The sequence below is a fragment of the Cryptotermes secundus genome, unplaced genomic scaffold, assembly GCF_002891405.2.
Source record: "Cryptotermes secundus unplaced genomic scaffold, Csec_1.0 scaffold330, whole genome shotgun sequence".
In the NCBI taxonomy this organism is placed as follows: Eukaryota; Metazoa; Arthropoda; class Insecta; order Blattodea; family Kalotermitidae; genus Cryptotermes; species Cryptotermes secundus.
In genome coordinates this window covers 226,889-243,882 of record NW_019734317.1, presented here as the reverse complement: position 1 = coordinate 243,882, position 16,994 = coordinate 226,889, and the positions used below count along the sequence as shown (strand labels likewise).

At 39.3% G+C, this 16,994-nt stretch overlaps 2 protein-coding genes across 3 annotated transcripts in view; one reads left to right on the top strand and one right to left on the bottom strand.

Moving 5' to 3' along the window:
* Positions 1-6,313: 6,313 nt before the first annotated feature.
* Positions 6,314-12,138, bottom strand: LOC111868564 (UPF0692 protein C19orf54 homolog). The gene is made up of 4 exons (XM_023859322.2): positions 11,847-12,138; positions 11,334-11,639; positions 10,989-11,243; positions 6,314-7,711 (listed from the first exon to the last, which is right to left on the bottom strand). The coding sequence occupies exons 2-4, from the start codon at positions 11,618-11,620 to the stop codon at positions 7,384-7,386; spliced, it is 870 nt and encodes a 289-aa protein (XP_023715090.1). The 5' UTR covers positions 11,621-11,639; positions 11,847-12,138; the 3' UTR covers positions 6,314-7,383.
* A 96-nt stretch (positions 12,139-12,234) lies between these two features.
* LOC111868563 (G protein pathway suppressor 2) overlaps positions 12,235-16,994 on the top strand; it is a 31,471-nt gene continuing 26,711 nt past the window's right edge. The window contains exons 1-3 of one of the 2 annotated variants that reach the window (XM_023859320.2): positions 12,235-12,283; positions 12,534-12,713; positions 12,872-13,085. In XM_023859320.2, coding sequence (XP_023715088.1) covers positions 12,617-12,713; positions 12,872-13,085 — 311 coding nt within the window. In that variant the 5' untranslated portion in view covers positions 12,235-12,283; positions 12,534-12,616. Of the gene's footprint in view, positions 12,361-12,533; positions 12,714-12,871; positions 13,086-16,994 lie in introns of both variants that reach the window. The other variant, XM_023859319.2, reaches the window with a different exon arrangement.

Here is a 16,994-nt window from a genome sequence, read left to right as displayed (position 1 = left end):
TATCGCCCCCATCTTCAGGGTTGAAGAAAAAGTTTAAGAAATCTGCAAGCGACAACACCGTGAGAAACGGTAATACTTACCTACGTATGATTCGTCAGCAAGTTTTCATAAGAAAGAAACTTACAAGAAGTGCATTTCTAGGTTCGCTTAAAGTGGTGGAACATGGGATACCTTTGTGACAGGAAGAGGCAGTCAAAGAGGAACATGCCAACTGAAAAGAACATTCAAGGCATTAAAGCATGGTCAGAGACCAGTCCTTGCAAATCATCAACAAATTGGCATTACACTGGGAATCTGCTTTCACAACAACAATACAAATTCAGTTTTGCCTTTGAACTGTTCCTATTCATGGAGTTGTAAGTATGGATTGATATGGGAGTCAATGACACTTAGGAGAACCACACATTGTTGCCTCTATAGTTATGTAGTTAACTAACACCACACCATTGCAAGCAGCATATTGGCGATACTTCTGCATGGAATTTCTTGAAGACAGAATAACTGAGATTATGACTATAAATGAGCTGAGTTAGCTAACTGGTCAGTACATTAATTACTGAACCAACATTTCAGAGGAGAATGGTGCCTCCCCCTTCAGGGGTAACAAATGAGCCAAACAAGAAACCAGTGTGAAGCAGGTATGGCTACCTGCTTATTCTTCAATCATTAAGATGGGGGCAACATGTTCCCTCAAAACACTAACTTTCACCGGCCTACAGGGGGTGTTGTGTCCCAGAAGACAAAACTCTTACCACCACTTACAAACTCGAATGCTGTTAGTGACTGCTACATGTTTTGATCCATATCTTAACCTTTAACGTCCGAAGTGCCCCAACTGGGCCAGTGATAAGTATGGTCGTCATGGCAAAAGTACGGCGATTTGGCCAGTCAGGCATTTAAACTCCACTTGTGGAAGTGTACGCACAGTCCTAAATATTTATTTTTAAAAGTAGAATGATCAAGTCAAGGAGGATGAGGTGGGCGGGCCATGTAGCATGAATGGGGGAGATGAATGTGTATAGGATATTGGTCGGAAAGCCAGAAAGAAAGAGGCCACTGGGAAGACCAAGGCGTAGGTGGGTGGACAATGTTAAAACGGATCTTAGAGAGATAGGATGGGATGGTATTGATTGGATTGATCTGGCTGAGGATAGGGACCAGTGGAGGACTCTTGTGAACATGGTAATGAACCTTGGGGTTCCATAAAATGTTGGGAAATTCTTGAGTAACTGCAGAATTGGCTGTTCCTCCAGAAAGGCTTGGCACCATGAGTAAGTAAATAATTACCAGAGACACTTGAATAAAACCCTAACAGAAGAATTAAAATGATATCTAAGTGAATAACAACAAAAAAGAGTATATGTATGAGTTATAACTAAACTCATCCATGAGCCAGTACTTTTATTCCAGATTCAGCAGATTAATGTGTTAAAAATATATAGTAAAATTCGAGGTACATACCTTTTTTGTTGTTATCTGCTTGATGTATATGGGGGGGGGGTCCAAAAAAATGTACTCACTCTTTGATAGTCAATATATTTGGAATAAAATGACATGTAGTTACAATTCTTGCGCGGTAGTGTAGTGTAATGTTTTCTCAACAGATGGCAAAGGTCATGTGAGTCGTGCCGCATGTGTGCTGCAAACAGAAGACGGCAGCAATTGCTGAAAGGTTCTTTGAGCAACGCAAGGCTGTATTGAAGTGGTACTGGAAGTACGAAAACATTAACAGGTACGACAATGGCAGAATGAGTTTGGAACTCAGCCACCAACACGTCAAACAATTGCCCGTATTCAGGATAAATTTGAAACCTACGGTACTGTTCATGATATGCATAAGCAAAGATCTGGGTGACCACGGACAGTAACAAGTCCAGCTTCCAGTGCTGTGGTGTTGCACCACTGGTCAAGTGTATCTCGATATGCTTCAGACATCGATTTTCCCTGCCTTTCGAGAGCTGTTTGGAGATGAGAGATTTTACCCACAACCATATGGTGCTCCACCTCACTACCATCAAGACGTCAGGTCGTACTTGGATGACACTCTACCTCGACTATGGATAGGTTGAAGAGGTGCTATCGAGTACCCACCACGGTCTCCAGACCTAACACCTCTCGACTGCTATCTATGGGGAACCTTGAAGGATGAAGTTTATCGACAAAAGCCAGCTATGCTGAACACGCTACGAGAAACCATCGAAGTGTCGTGTGCAACCATCACACCGGACACACTGACAGCCGTAGTTCGCTCAGCAGTTCGACGCTGTTTAGCCGCTGATGGGGGTCACTTTGAACACATACAATGACTCTCTCTCTCTCCACATAAAAATTGTAACTACATGTCATTTTGTTCCAAAGAGTGAGTATGTTTTTTGGACCCCCCTGTATCTATAGGCTGAAATGAAGCAGCCCCTGACAAGAAAATTAAATATGAATGTGTCTTTGCTCAGTCTGTGACATGAGGCACATTTTTAAAATTTCAAGCAGAAATATCACAGTGAGTCTGAAAGCTTATGTACCATCATGAGCAATATTATTTAATTGCTGTATTTTTGTATTGACCTCAGGCAGACAAGCTGATGGGATGGAAGTCAGATGGAACTGCAATGATGGTTGGCTTTGACACTGCTAGCAGATTCTGCTGCCACAGTGTCTAGTTACTTTTGTATTTACACTACTTTCTTCCTGTATGATTCACACCTATAAGACTCAACTTGTAAATAAGCAATTTCATACCACTGTTTCATTTGTAGTTCTTGTTGCATACTTTAAATTCAGTTGAACGTTTACTGTTCATGAATAGGAGACTAAATCTGTGGTTACTGTGGGGTCCATAGCTGGAGATTTTGCTTGGAAGTAACAGTTTGTTTAGGAATAGGTGATGTGAGTACTATGCAACACTTGGCCAGCTGGATGGCTTAGATTGCCAGTGAAAGTTGGGCATCTAACATGTGGGCAACTCTGGGGCACTTGAAAGCAGTTGCTGGCTAGACTAGTGGGGACTGAATGAATAAAGGAAATACATTTGTTCATGCAAAAATTAGCTCTTAATGGATAGAATAAATTCAGGTGAAAGAACCACAAACATCATTATTAATATAATAACCATCATCATGGCACATGTATTTGTCAAGTTCAAGAGTCCATGTTATGCTGCAGTGTTGGCACTCCTGTAGGTTGGTTTAACAAATGAAAAAGCAATACATGCATAACACTAATATAAACATTTCACCTCTTCACTCACACTTTAAATAATACACTCTTATACTAAAATGTCATGCTGGCATTTTATATACTGTATTACTTTGAATATAAGTGACATATTTTACACAGTTTTTCACGCTGAAAAATTGAGGTATCTCTTAAATTCAAGGATTGTGCATCTTTCTGATCCCCCACCCCCTAAAACCCGCATTCAAAAACTGGATGCATTTTAAATTCGAAGTAATACAGTATTATCATTTCAGTAACTCTACTTGTTATTGTATTTTTTTTTTCAGCTTTCAGCTTGGGATTATTTAAAACAATTAATTCCACTATTCTCTATTCTTGTTGGTTGTCCTGACAGTGCTTTACACACACATCTCTAAACATGGCAGCAGCAAGTACGGTCCTGTTATCACTTTAATTTTTCCTGCACCTAGCTGTAACATCTCATTTATAGGCTACCAGGCACTAGGTTTAAATGTGGAAGCCACTTTTGCAGCCTGCCATCATATCTCTACTGTCTAGCTGCTCAAGATAATGAACCAGGACACCTCAGCCAGTAATGTCATGGCCTGCATGACTCGCATTTCATTTCTTGCAGGGGGCATGTTGGGACCCACACAGCCTCCTACATAATGAATAATGGGGGATCTTCTGTCAGGGGTAAAGTGGCTGGGGGCATGAAGGTGCCACTCACCTCAATTTAGTGCAAAGGTTAAGAACACATAAATTCAGCATCCAGGTGCTTTACATGCCTTCAGATGGTTGGTGCCTGAACACAGACACAACTTTACATACCATCTATCAAATAAGATGGGTCTGTTAAGTTTCCAGTAGATACAATCAGGAATTAATTTATATTCTGACTGGTGTCTCCTCATTTCCTGAATACAACTTGCGCTTGTCACTTTCAGACCTCTGAATGCAACATATTTTACTGCTTCTCCTATGCCAGAGAAAACATCCCCAGTAGTAAATAATGTCCTGAGTGTGCCTAATGTTTTGTTAATTTGTAACAAAGGACGAGAACCACAGGCATGTAACGGAGCAACAATGGACAAGGGCATTTGTTCAATGCAAGTGTTCAACAGGTAGGCTGTAAAAGCAACAGTTTTGCCAATAGCAAGGCCAAATGCATTAATGTCAATTAAAATTATAAACAAACAGTTAAGTAAAAGGAACTACTTACACTTTTAATGCAAATCCTTCTGTGATTTATTTCATTACTGACAAGCAATATGTTGGTTAGCCAGTACATTCGCTTAATGGATGTCAAAAGGCTTTGTACGGACGAAAAGTGTGCAGGCATTATTCATTCACTAATGGGAAAAGACTCATATTTTTAACTCTCTGAGATGTTCCAAGCATACATTTCAAACCTCTGAGTACTGTGTATAATGAGAAAATTTGTACGTTATTTAATTGTGATGTATCAATGACAGTAGTTTATGCAGCATCAAATTACATGCGAGTATAATAATGAATCATCTCTAGAAGGGTATATGGAAAATTGCAGTAATAGCTTGTTTGCCGGCATCTAGTAAGAGGGGTCTGTTCAAAAACATAAATCTCAGTCAAGACACCCCCCAGTAATACAGACCATATGCAAATGATGTACCTTCCAAAACCGGAAGCATTGCTGGTTAGATAACCTGCTAGGTCACAAAATGAAATTTTGTCATGTCATAACCTGAAACACAGGATCAGATGGCATAACAGTGAAAGACTGTTTAAATATGAACTGCAGAGATTCATATACAGATCTGTAGAGTTTATAAATGTCTGCTGAAAATACAGCCATACCCCTAATGACAGGCAAACCACAGTCATTAGAACAGGGCCATAGCAATTATCAGGGAATAAACTTTTTCAAAAAGTGTACAAAAATCACTGCACAGAATCCGAACATTATTACAGACACAGTTCTCCTTGAAGAACATAACAGCTCTGGGCAGTATAGATTACATACAAACAGTATATTTTGGAGGTGCAGAAATTACAATATACCAATCTATATGGCATTCATTGACTTTAAAAGGGTTTTGATGCAACAAGCTGAACTAAATTTTGAGAAATATTATTTAAGAAAGGTATACTGCAATACTTACTAAGAATCATACAATGAAACTATGTAGACATAACAAACCAAGTTAGCGTAGGCCACACCATAGCTCACATGGTTAGTCACTGGCTTCCCACTGCGGCGGCCCAGGTTCGATCCCAGGTCTGGTCAAGTGGGATTTGTGGTGGACAAAGTGGCATTGGAGCGGGTTTTCTCCAAGTACTTCAGTTTCCCCTGCCAATCTCCATCCCACCAAATTCTCCATCATCATAATCACCGGGGCAGCCTACAATAGGTCAATCAGTGGCCGCCATGCCGAGTGGACCCAGTTGGACTCCACCCCCCCACTAAGTGAATTTAAAAAAAGTTAGTACAGGAACCAAAACAAGTTGAACTTTTAGACAAATTATGCAAGGGATCAGACAACTGTTTCCATTTTATTTCATTTGTAAATTTATGAAATCATTAAATAATAACAGCAATTTAAAAATAAATTATTTTAATGAAGAGGTAGTTCTGAACACATTATTGCAGATGACAAAGTTGTATTTGCTGATCCAAAGGATAACTTAACAGAGAAGTTGATGCAATATACAGTTCATGAACCTCTGATAAAAACAAGTATTTGGTTTCAAAGGAACAGAAAGTCCAGATTTTGACAACTAACCAGATGAGAGAACATGTAAACTCTTGCAATTATTTAGGATACACCTTCAAACAAAAGAGAGGAAAATTAAGTTACATAAATTCCGGCAGCTACCTCAAACAATAAAATAAACTATATTAAGGAAAGTAAGAACAGACAGGGTCTGAAGTTTTATAAACAATGGCATGTCCAACTCTATTACATGGCCGCACCATAGCTCAAATGGTTAGTCCCTGGCTTCCCACCACGGCAGCCTGGGTTCAATCCTGGGTCTGGTTAAGTGGGATTTGTGGTTGACAAAGTGGCTCTGGGGCAGGTTTTCTCCGAGTACTTCAGTTTCCCCTGCCAATCTTCATTCCACCAATTGCTCCGCAATGATCCCACAATCTGGGGCTGGTACAATAGGCCAGAAGTGGCCACAGTACAAGGGACTTAGTCCCACCCCACCAGCAATAAAAAAGAAAACTCTATTACAGGGATCTGAACCAGGAGGACTGAGAGCACAACAGAGAGAAGGACTGGGGCCTCAGATATGAAATTATTAAGACTGTTAACATGCTTGGCATCAAAGCATATCATTGGAACTACTGCATAGTACAGAATGGATTGGTATAATATGTTGTAATAATGGACTCAGACTGAATATCATATGGAATTTGAGACTACGAACCAATAGGAAGGTCTAAACAGTGTTGGAAGGACTCAGTTTAATCTAAGGCTTGCAACAGAATGAACAACCTAATCCATCAAGTTGCTGCTCATTTTTATCACAGATAAACAGTATTTATTAACTTCCTATTGCTGAAATCCCAAAGACACAATTAACAAAAACATGAGTTGTACCTTTTAAAAGGCATGCTTGGAACTTGAACCGGCTTCTTTTATCCCTGCTCCCTAACCTTTATCATCTTGGAATAGCAGATTTTAAAACCCCCAGTTCTCTGAGGCTGGGAGCCATAGTTTAACTCAGGGGTAACAGTAGTAGTATTGAAATAATGTAGGGCACAGCCAGGTGGACCAGGCACATGCTGTCACAGCAGTGCAAGACACAGCCAACAAGGGTTCACTTCTTTGGTATGTCTGCTACAAGGACATGGTATAACTTCTATTTTTACAGTCATCCTTTTACAGTGTGATGGACATGGACATGCTAGCAATCTGTATTTATTGGTGTCTAATTCTGCAATTATATTGTGCAGAAATTGTCACATAATCTTAAAATACATTTATATATTAGCACCTCATCTTCTCCACTTCAAGAAAGGGCAGAAAATAATATTCTGGACTGGACTAGCAAGTCACTTTCTAATAAAATACAAAACTGGTTTCACTTTCCAACCGACATATGTCCCTCCCGTGCACCTCACCTTGCACTCTCAGAATTACCTTCCTGTTCATCTGGAGCAGTTGTTTCATTAAGTCCTGCCTCTGGCCTCAGTAGACTGTGCCACATACCTTGTCATTTCTTTCACAAGGAGGCCGATATGGCACAGTGATCTCCTCCAAGATCGTGGAGTAGGATGGCTCTACCACCCAGCCCTGCAGCCACTCCACCAGGTGGCAGCACATACACTCTACCATCCGAAGCTCTGCCTGGGTCCAACTCTACAAGATTCTCATTGCTACGCTGCAAATCGTCATATGACCACACGGCAAGGTGGCGACTTTTCCCTTGCCGTGCCAGGAGATGGCAGGTACGTTGTGCTGTAGCAGACACGATCACTCCCGATATCACAGCCCAGTGAGCCTTGTGGCCACGCCGGCAACATGGAGAATGGTTGGAATCTGCATCATAGCTATAAGCCTGTTAAGGGTGGTTATGGTTAGCTGACAGATATTTCCATGGATAATATGTACACCTGTTAGAATCAGATTTAGGACATGAAACTCATAAATTATAATCCTCTTGTCTATGTGTTTCTCAAGATCATGTGCTAGAATAATCATGAATATTATTTTGGTCTTATCCAGTGTCTTAAGTTTTTCTTTTTCAGAAACAACATTCTGGAAACCTGATCTGTTTCCATCACCAGGAAAGGGTTCCTTTTCAGTTGGGGTCTGTTAGAAAGTCTTTTGAGAAACAATGGACTAATTGAGATTAGGTCTATCTAACAGGCCCAACTGAGGAGCTACTTTTCTTTAATATTCAGTTTCCAAAAATGCTGTGTTTAAAAAACACAAGATGATGAACAATAACCAAAGTAACAGTCATGTTTATACTAGCCTCCTGTTTATTTCTTAGTTCATTTTCAACTGCATAGGATATGCAGTATCAAGTAGGGAAGACGGTTTTGAATGATGATTTTGGAAACATTATGAATGATCATGGTCTGTGCAGGCACATACCAGGGCAGACTGAGAACCCCCCCCCCCAAAAAAAAACACCACAGTCAGGACAGCTGGCTTCTGGACTAAGAACTTAATCCTGGCCACTCAACTGTGACATTTTGGTAATTCTGTGCATTGCTTTGCTCCTTGTTAAATCTTCCAGCCATTATCTGCATGCACTAAGCAGATCTGGTGGTTTTAAGCACCTGTCCTGAAATTTGCAGAGATCTGATGTTCACATTACATTTCTGTATTGTCACACAACATGTGACATTCTGTACCGATCAGTCAGTCTGTTTATTATATGAAATTAAAAACAATACATGTTTCGGTCTTGCTGACCATATTCAGGTGTATACGTACAATATCACAAATATATTATGCTTTATCTGAATATTCCATAAATCTTCCTCCTCTGTACTGCAGATACACGCAAACAAGACACACAGAAGAGAACATGATCTTCTGAGCATACCAACGACAACATTACCTAAAGTTATGCTATGCACACACATATATAGGAATAATACCAAAGATTCATATAAAAATATGAATACACCATTCGAAATACCAGCCAGTATACTCAAGACTTGTGTATATATATACTTTATGTATTTTTACAACTTTAAAAACTGTAGATTTTACAGTTTACAACACCATTTAGGAAACCTTTAACTATATCGACCCAAAATGGGTCATTTTACACTACACATTCAGCAAAAGTGTAATATATTTATGATTTTACATGTATACATCTGAAGGTGGTCAGCAAGACAGAAACATGTACTGTTTTGGTCAGCGAGACATAATAACACATCAACTCATTGGTACATAAAGGCCAAAATACCACGTGTTGTGCGACGGTACAGAAACCTTGACATGACATCCATATAATGTCATCCTCACATTACTATGCTTCTGCTTGCTTGGCTTAGTCTTTGGTCCTAGAGACAGAGTCAGTACAGTCCTATGAAAAATGCCAAACAATCCACACCAAACGAGAGCATCTTGAATGGAACATGAATAAAGTTTAAAACACAAAATAACTCAAAACCAACTAATCATAACAAAAGCTGTCAAAGGCAACACATTAGTTATGCTACACAAAGACAACTACAATAACAAAATCAAAGAATTCACTGCTAAAAACAATTTTTCAAAATTACCACATAACATTACACATAAACAACTTAAATAAATAAGGTTATAAACACAAATAACAAATGGAAATAAATCAACGTGAACCAGAGACCCACAAATACATGACACAATAAAATTACATAAACATGACAAACCCATATAGCCAGTAGTCAACTGGAAAGTAAAGTCCCAGATACAAAACATCAGAACACTAATGTTGCCAAATATATTTAACGTCCAGAATTCGCACAATCTAAAAAACATCCTGAACAATGATCTTTACACGAATAAAGAAGAGAAAGCAGAATTATTATAAATATTAAGCTTGATTCTCGAACAGAACTATTTTTCAGTTTAATAATCAATTTTTCAAACAAAACAAAGGGCTAACAATGGAAGTACCCACATCAACAATTCTTGCCGAAACATTCATCCAACATCTTGAATATACCATAATCTATAAAACCCTCAATAAACACCAAATTATAGACTATTGTCGATGATATAATGATCACATAAAATGAATGCTATACGAATACAGAAAACATCTCAGATGAATTCAACAGAATACATCCCAAAATAAAATTCATGATGGAAAAGGAAACTCAAAATAGAACAAATTACCTTCATCTGATAATTACCAAAGAACACAGTAAATTAATATTCAGCATATATTGAAAACCCACCACAACAGATTCCATTACACATAATAATTCCTGTCACCCTAGTGAACACAAAAAATCATCAATAAACTATCTAATAAACCATATGAACACACATCCTCTTACTCAAGGAAATAAAGATCAAGGACAAACAATCATAAAAAAGATGCTAACGAAGATTGGATACCAACAATTGATTACAAATCACAAACACATAAATTAGCCCCCCCCCCACCAAATCTTTCAAAAACAATACAACAAACACAAAAAGAAAAAGGGGCCACCTTCACATATTTTGACACTGTTGTGGAGCACGCGAAGCTGTACGCTTGCTGTGGTGACGTTCAGAACTACTCCCCAAGCAGAAAACATTGCCTACGGAGACCAGGAGTAGATACACAACGTACTATACACCTGACTACAATCTTAAGGCGCTACATTCCAAACTGGTAGTACCCACACTGACGTAAGCTGACAAAACTGCTCCCCCAGCTCCACGAGAGATGGTATGACCCCTCTACCACAGCTAGAGTTCCGAAGAACTAACAGTACACTGTATCACATCTCAGAAGACAGTACCCTTCATAGTCATGACTGTGAAAGCCTACAATCTGACGTATTTATTTATGGTTTCTATAACAATGCTGTCAGTAGATACAATGCCAAATCATAGAATAATTAATGNGGGGGGGGGGAGGCTGGCAAAACCTACACGAAACCTGACTCAGTACAGCTGGCTGGTCTCCAGGCTGCACTTCCCAAATATAAAGCAGGACTTGTGCACTTGACCACAATCTTCAGTGCAGTAGGAAAGAAATGTCAAATAACCTTGAATCATTCATTCAATCCTTGTGAACAGATCAGCTGACAAGGTCTAAAAATGCATGGAATCTCATCTTAGATGCACTGTCAAGGCACAGACAGTGCCATAAAGGAAGGATACGGTATAAGAAGGACGCCACCCAATGTCAGCTGCTGAATTACATACTCCTTATCTTGTCCTAGACCACCAGGCAGAACTTCCACCTCACGGCAACTGTGCTGAAACATTTCCCGTGCTAGCGTAGCCATGTCATCCACTGAGAACATTTCACCATGGTTCGTAAAGCCATGTGCTTGAGCTTCCTGAAACAGCTCCTCCACAGATAGAGGATGTGGTGTGCAGGATGAGGCCATACTCAGAGCCACCAAGCCACATCTACATACAAATACAGTAATTTATTGAGTCACTAATTATAAATTAATAGTCCATAAAAATTACATAAATATTTAATATTAAAGTCCTTACTTTGGTCCATCTTGCAGAACTGGTTCAATGTATCTATAATAAGATATGTGTGGTGGGTCCTGTGTACCTTCATACTGCCACAGCCTGTTCCGGGTATCAAGGAGCTCCTGTTCAGGGTTTCGCCGACAAGTACAAGGCAGTACATTCACAACTGTACAACTGGCATGCAAAGGGATGAGGGTACATGCTGAGGAAAACTGAGGTAAATCATTAAACAGTAAGGGCAGGACAGGTGGTGGGGGTGGAGGGGGCGGTGGATAGTACATTGCATCTCTGTCAGATGACATTGATGTAAAATTAAATAACCTGCAATAAAATGAATGGATCAGTTTCACTGCAAGACTGTGCTCCATAAATGATCTTTCAAATATTTCATGTAGTCATATACTCGTAAGGTAGATATAAACCTTACAAAATCAAGATGGGAAGTTAGGCCACTTCGGAACTTTCATAAATGATTACAAAAACTAAAATGTACTAATAGCTGCTTTGAACAAAAACTTACACATTTACCTTCAAGAAGGTATGTAAGTCACTCTACACAAGAAACAATATTACACTTTTATTTAACAAACAACTACTGGGTCTCCTGTGTGTTTATCACCTTCAACTACAACAGTTAACCACAAACCCGTCACTGGCTACAGACGAATTTTCATATTTGTTAGGATTATTGTAAACGAGAGATCGCGCAACGATCACAAATGAACACTGTCACCAATATATTTAGAAACATTATCAGTGAAAAGCAAATTAACGCCTTCTTGTATATAAGTTATGTAATTCATGTGCTATACAATGATAGTTAAAGAATGCTTCCAAGGGAAAAAAATTCTTTCTTATTGCCATTCTTTGCATCATTACTCTACGTAACAACGATATTGGTAGCACTGAGTGCACTGAGAAAATGAGTACAGGAATTGTAATGGCGTGATGACGTTGATGACTTGGTCAAGTGTAGTGTGTTGTATATTAAACGTTGCTTACAATTAAGGGGAAGGCTTGTTGAAGATTTTCGATGTTACCTGTAATTTTAGCTGAAACACGAAAAATAAACCAACACCAATAGTTATATCATTGCTGTTACTTGTAGCTGTTAGACGTATTACTGTGATTCAATTTTTAAATTTTTTAGCGTTGTAACCAGTTACTTGTCAATGATAGTGTATTGTATCGTAGTATAATTATAATAATTTGCAGTTTTGTGATCTGAGAACGTAGGGAGAGAAGTTTGAACGCATTCTTGAAGTGTAATTGCCACAGACTTTGTAATAACTTCAGTCATGCCGGCAGTTGTTGTGGGGCGCCCCAAACGAACTGAAGCGATGTGGGAGGCGCTCAAAAATCACATCATACGAGAGAGACAAAAAAAGAAACAAGGTACTCCTCACGATGTAATTAAACAAGTTTTCTTTTTAAGAGTATTCTGCTTAAAGTGATCTGGACGTTCATTCCAGAAACATTTATTTCATGGAGTATCTTTATAACATTTTGAGGCTGGCTGTCTTGAATAACTTTGCAATTTTATTGCATTTCAGAACAAGAGGCGGATGCAGAGGTAGAACGCCAACGGAAGGAGCGTGAACGTAAACAGAAGCAAGATGTGATGACTCTTGGTGAGACTAGAGATCAGATTTCACAGCTGGAAGTGCGATTAGCCCAACTTAAAGATGAGAAACACCAGCTGTTTCTGCAACTGAAGAAAGTCCTTAATGAGGATGATAGGAGGAGGCAGTTAGTCAAGGAATCAAAGTATGTTTTTCTGAATAATTTGTTGGAGGAATTTCATTGGTGATTGAAGGCAAAAGTAAATGGCATGGATTGAAGCTTCTTTGTTAAAAGAGTTCTCACACAAAGTCTGTGTCCAGTTTCAGTTGTATCACCCAGAGTTAAAGGGGAGTAAAGAAACAGTTACATGTCAGTGTTCCATGGTTAATAAGGTTTAATTCATTTCCATAGTTTTGGCCACAAAGAATTTATTTAAGGGCACCTGTCAACTATAGACATTACATAGTGTACAGTATGGTGGTACAGTAGGCCTGCATTATGCAGCAGATTCAGATGCACTGTGGCTTTGACCATGTCTAGTAATGGACATATTTAATGTCATACAAATTTCTACAGAATATATTAGATGCGGAACAAGGATGTGTTGTGAGTCGTGTCCCTCGACCCTGTGGGTAAAGAACTGCATTCTTCTACCCACTTTGACCCGTGAATCCCTACTCTATATGGGTAAGGGACAGGCTCATAAGAAACGACTTGCTTGTAGCGTGATGCACTATGCCTCCCTAGGATTGTGTAAGGGATCTCAGGGGAGGAAAACCACAGTCGGTACGATGGGCCAGGCTGGACGGATCCGCTAGGCAGGAGCTGGAATGGAACATATGGCACAAGTATGCATATACTCAACTGGCATTCTCAAACATATCAGTATATACATATATATATTGATTTGTTTCATTCTGGTCTGTCACACCAGCAATTAAAAATATAAATCACTCCATCCAATGTGACCTGTAAGTTTATTACTACATGAAAACTTACGCCCTTACATGTTTCGGTCTCTGCGGACCATCTTCAGAGGGCAAACATCACTACAAATAGGAAACCACCATCACATACGTTGTTTAGACGTAAAGTACATACACAGTGAAAACAGCACAGCAGCCACGAGCAAACCCTGGAAGATATAAAGAACCTCCACATCAAGATAGACAGGTAGCACAATATCTGCCCCATACAAGAGGGACGATGGGAGGACAAACACGAGCCTGCATGGTTTATGAATTTTAATTATTGACAATGCAAATTTTTAATTAGTATCAAGAAATTTTAAATAATTTTTTAAAAACTTTACATTCCCAGGAAACTGCTGTGTTTGTGAAATGGTCTATTTTGTGTACTATGTCTTGTAGCATATAAGTGTATGTACTTTACACCTAAACNGCATCAGACGAAGAGAGACACCGAAAACTGATGCCGGAAGCAGCGTCATCAGCGGCGACTTGAAGCACAGAGAAAATAATGCTCGATATGGTTCAAGTTCGTATAGCAACAGGCGTTACCAGAGTGGTTTGAACGGCTGTTGTACTGCGATGTGGAAAGCAAATGGAAAAACTACCACATTATCACTATTCCTGGATAGTCTCTTTCCAAAAACAGAAGATCGCATTAAGTGGAGAAACTGTTTTGGAAGAGGCTGTGGACCTGTCATCTGACAGATTACTGATGAATGAATATATTGATAACATAAGTATACAAAGAACTCTGCCTGAGGGGCAGTGACTGGTTAAAACATGTGATAGATAATCAATACAGAATTATGCTGTGTCCAGCAGCACAGCGACTCAGTTAGGCCACGCCTCATGGCGCATTGCAAAGTCTTCAGTACAACATGTACTCGATCAAGCCTTCATAACACAAGGAAAGAGAGACAGCTTGAAATACTACAGAACACGCCTGAAGGGCAGTGACTGTTTATCGCAACCTTGGACAACCAAAATTACTCTATGCCACACGGCGTCTATAATCAAACCAAAATGCGCCTTACGGCGTACATTACCTTAGTAAGTCACTTACTTGTATTCTCGGATATACAACTCAAAGACTTACCTCACGACTGATCCACCCTTCACCATATCGTGAGGGCACTCTTCCCCCTTTAATCAGCGCTGCGGGCCGAAACCAAATTTCAAACACAATCAATTCAACTTGCCGAAACCAAATTTAAATGCAGCGATGTTTCCAGGCGAAGGTCAACGGGAAGAGAGGAAGATTAGCTCCACTTGAGCTAAGCAAGAAACCTCGGTCTAAGTCCAGGAGGGGGGGAGAGAAGGTCAGCTGACCTGACATCAGTCAAGGACGTTAGTTGGAAAGAAGGGAACGGCTCGCATCCTGGCGTTTAGGGGGGGGGGGGACTCCAAGGAACTTAACGAAGAAGAACCGTTGCACAGTTCAGTTGCAATATCCTTTGCTGTAGTTGGCAGGTATAGAAGGTAGAACCCATAGTTGGCTGTGAATAGTCTGTATTTTTCTGGTCTCTATAACCTTGAGATTATTTTCTTCAAGCAGTAAAATTTAATGAGCACCTCTTTTACCTGTTGTGTTTCTGGACATTATCCATCATCCAGTTTTTATTTAAAATGCCAACACCAGAGACAGGGACTAGATAGATCAGTTTGGCCCAACTGAGTAGGTTCCACATGAAGACAGACAGAATCCAGTCTCCGAAACATTGTCTTTTAAATAAAAATAGAATGATGGATAATATCCAGAAACACAGTAGTTTTATTAATATGCCATCATCACAATCAAATATGTACATTGAATATCATGTATGTATTTTAGTCACTGTGAACATAACAACAGGGATTCCAAAATTAGGTGAGTGTCAGTTTCACATATAACATAGTAGCTTATGATGCAAGTGCTGAAACTTGCCTGACACCCACTTTGTGTTTAGGGTCCGCTGTATGTTGAGAATGGTTTGGCAGAAAGTATTTTTAAATTACTGTCCAGGCATGGAGAGACTGAGGAGAACCATGAAAACTCTTGTCAGGATAGCCATCTGGTTATTTAGTTGAATGATTTATAAGTTATTTAATAATGCTTTTTTTCAGCTGTGTAAGTCTTATTACATTGTGTGAGATAAATCAAGAATACTGTGAATATGTAAGGATTTGTATGGAGGCAGTTGTGAGTTGTTTCATGGAGTTATCCTATCATTTGTTGGAAGTAAATGATGGAATCTGTGACAGACCTCAGTAGTGATAGCTGGCACACAACTGAATTTGGAACCAGAAATATTTTGAATAGATATTTAAAGTGTTGGTGCTGTTCCAGCCTCCCCATTCTGATATTTGAGCCAGGGACCATACCTGTAGAGCACAGTATGTCTTAGGAACTTTGCGAACTTCTCACATTAGGGGGGGGACCTATTATTTTATAAGCTGTGGTGTGCAGTTTGTAAAAGTCACAGCCATGAGAAATATTACAACAGTGCTGGAATGTGACCTGGCTGAGGACAGAACTTAACGTATTGTCATGTGTATGAGCAGCTACAAACTCATTAACTACACTTAACCGCTGAGAAATGGAGCAATATGTTGTCTCTTCAACTTCATTATTACAACCATCACAACACAACTAATATCAAGATCAGTGCCTAGTTTCGGCTATTAATAGCCATCATCAGGTAAATACGTGGTTAACATATATACACCACTGAACCGCAGTACTAGTAAAATTGGATACAATATATTAATTATATAAAATACTTGATGTAAAAATACAGTAAAACAGAAGTTATAGTATAAAGCAAGAATAAAATTCTTTGAGTTATGTTTTACATCATCGAGTCAGTTGTTGGTTTTGTAATTTTGTTGTGTTCCCATGGACAAATTGGAAATTCTATATTTTGTATATATATACAGGGTGTCCCAGGAGGAATGGACCAAACTTTGGGAGGGTGTTCCTTATGTTAAAGTATGCCGATATAACCCAAAACACCTATGTCCAAAGTTGAACGGTTACGGAGATAATGGCCAGAGAAGTGTCAAACTTTGACCGGTGTTACACACTTGTTGATTACAAAATACATATTAAAACTGGCAGGAATATGTGGATTCTGTAATGTTAATAATGTACGTAACATCAAAC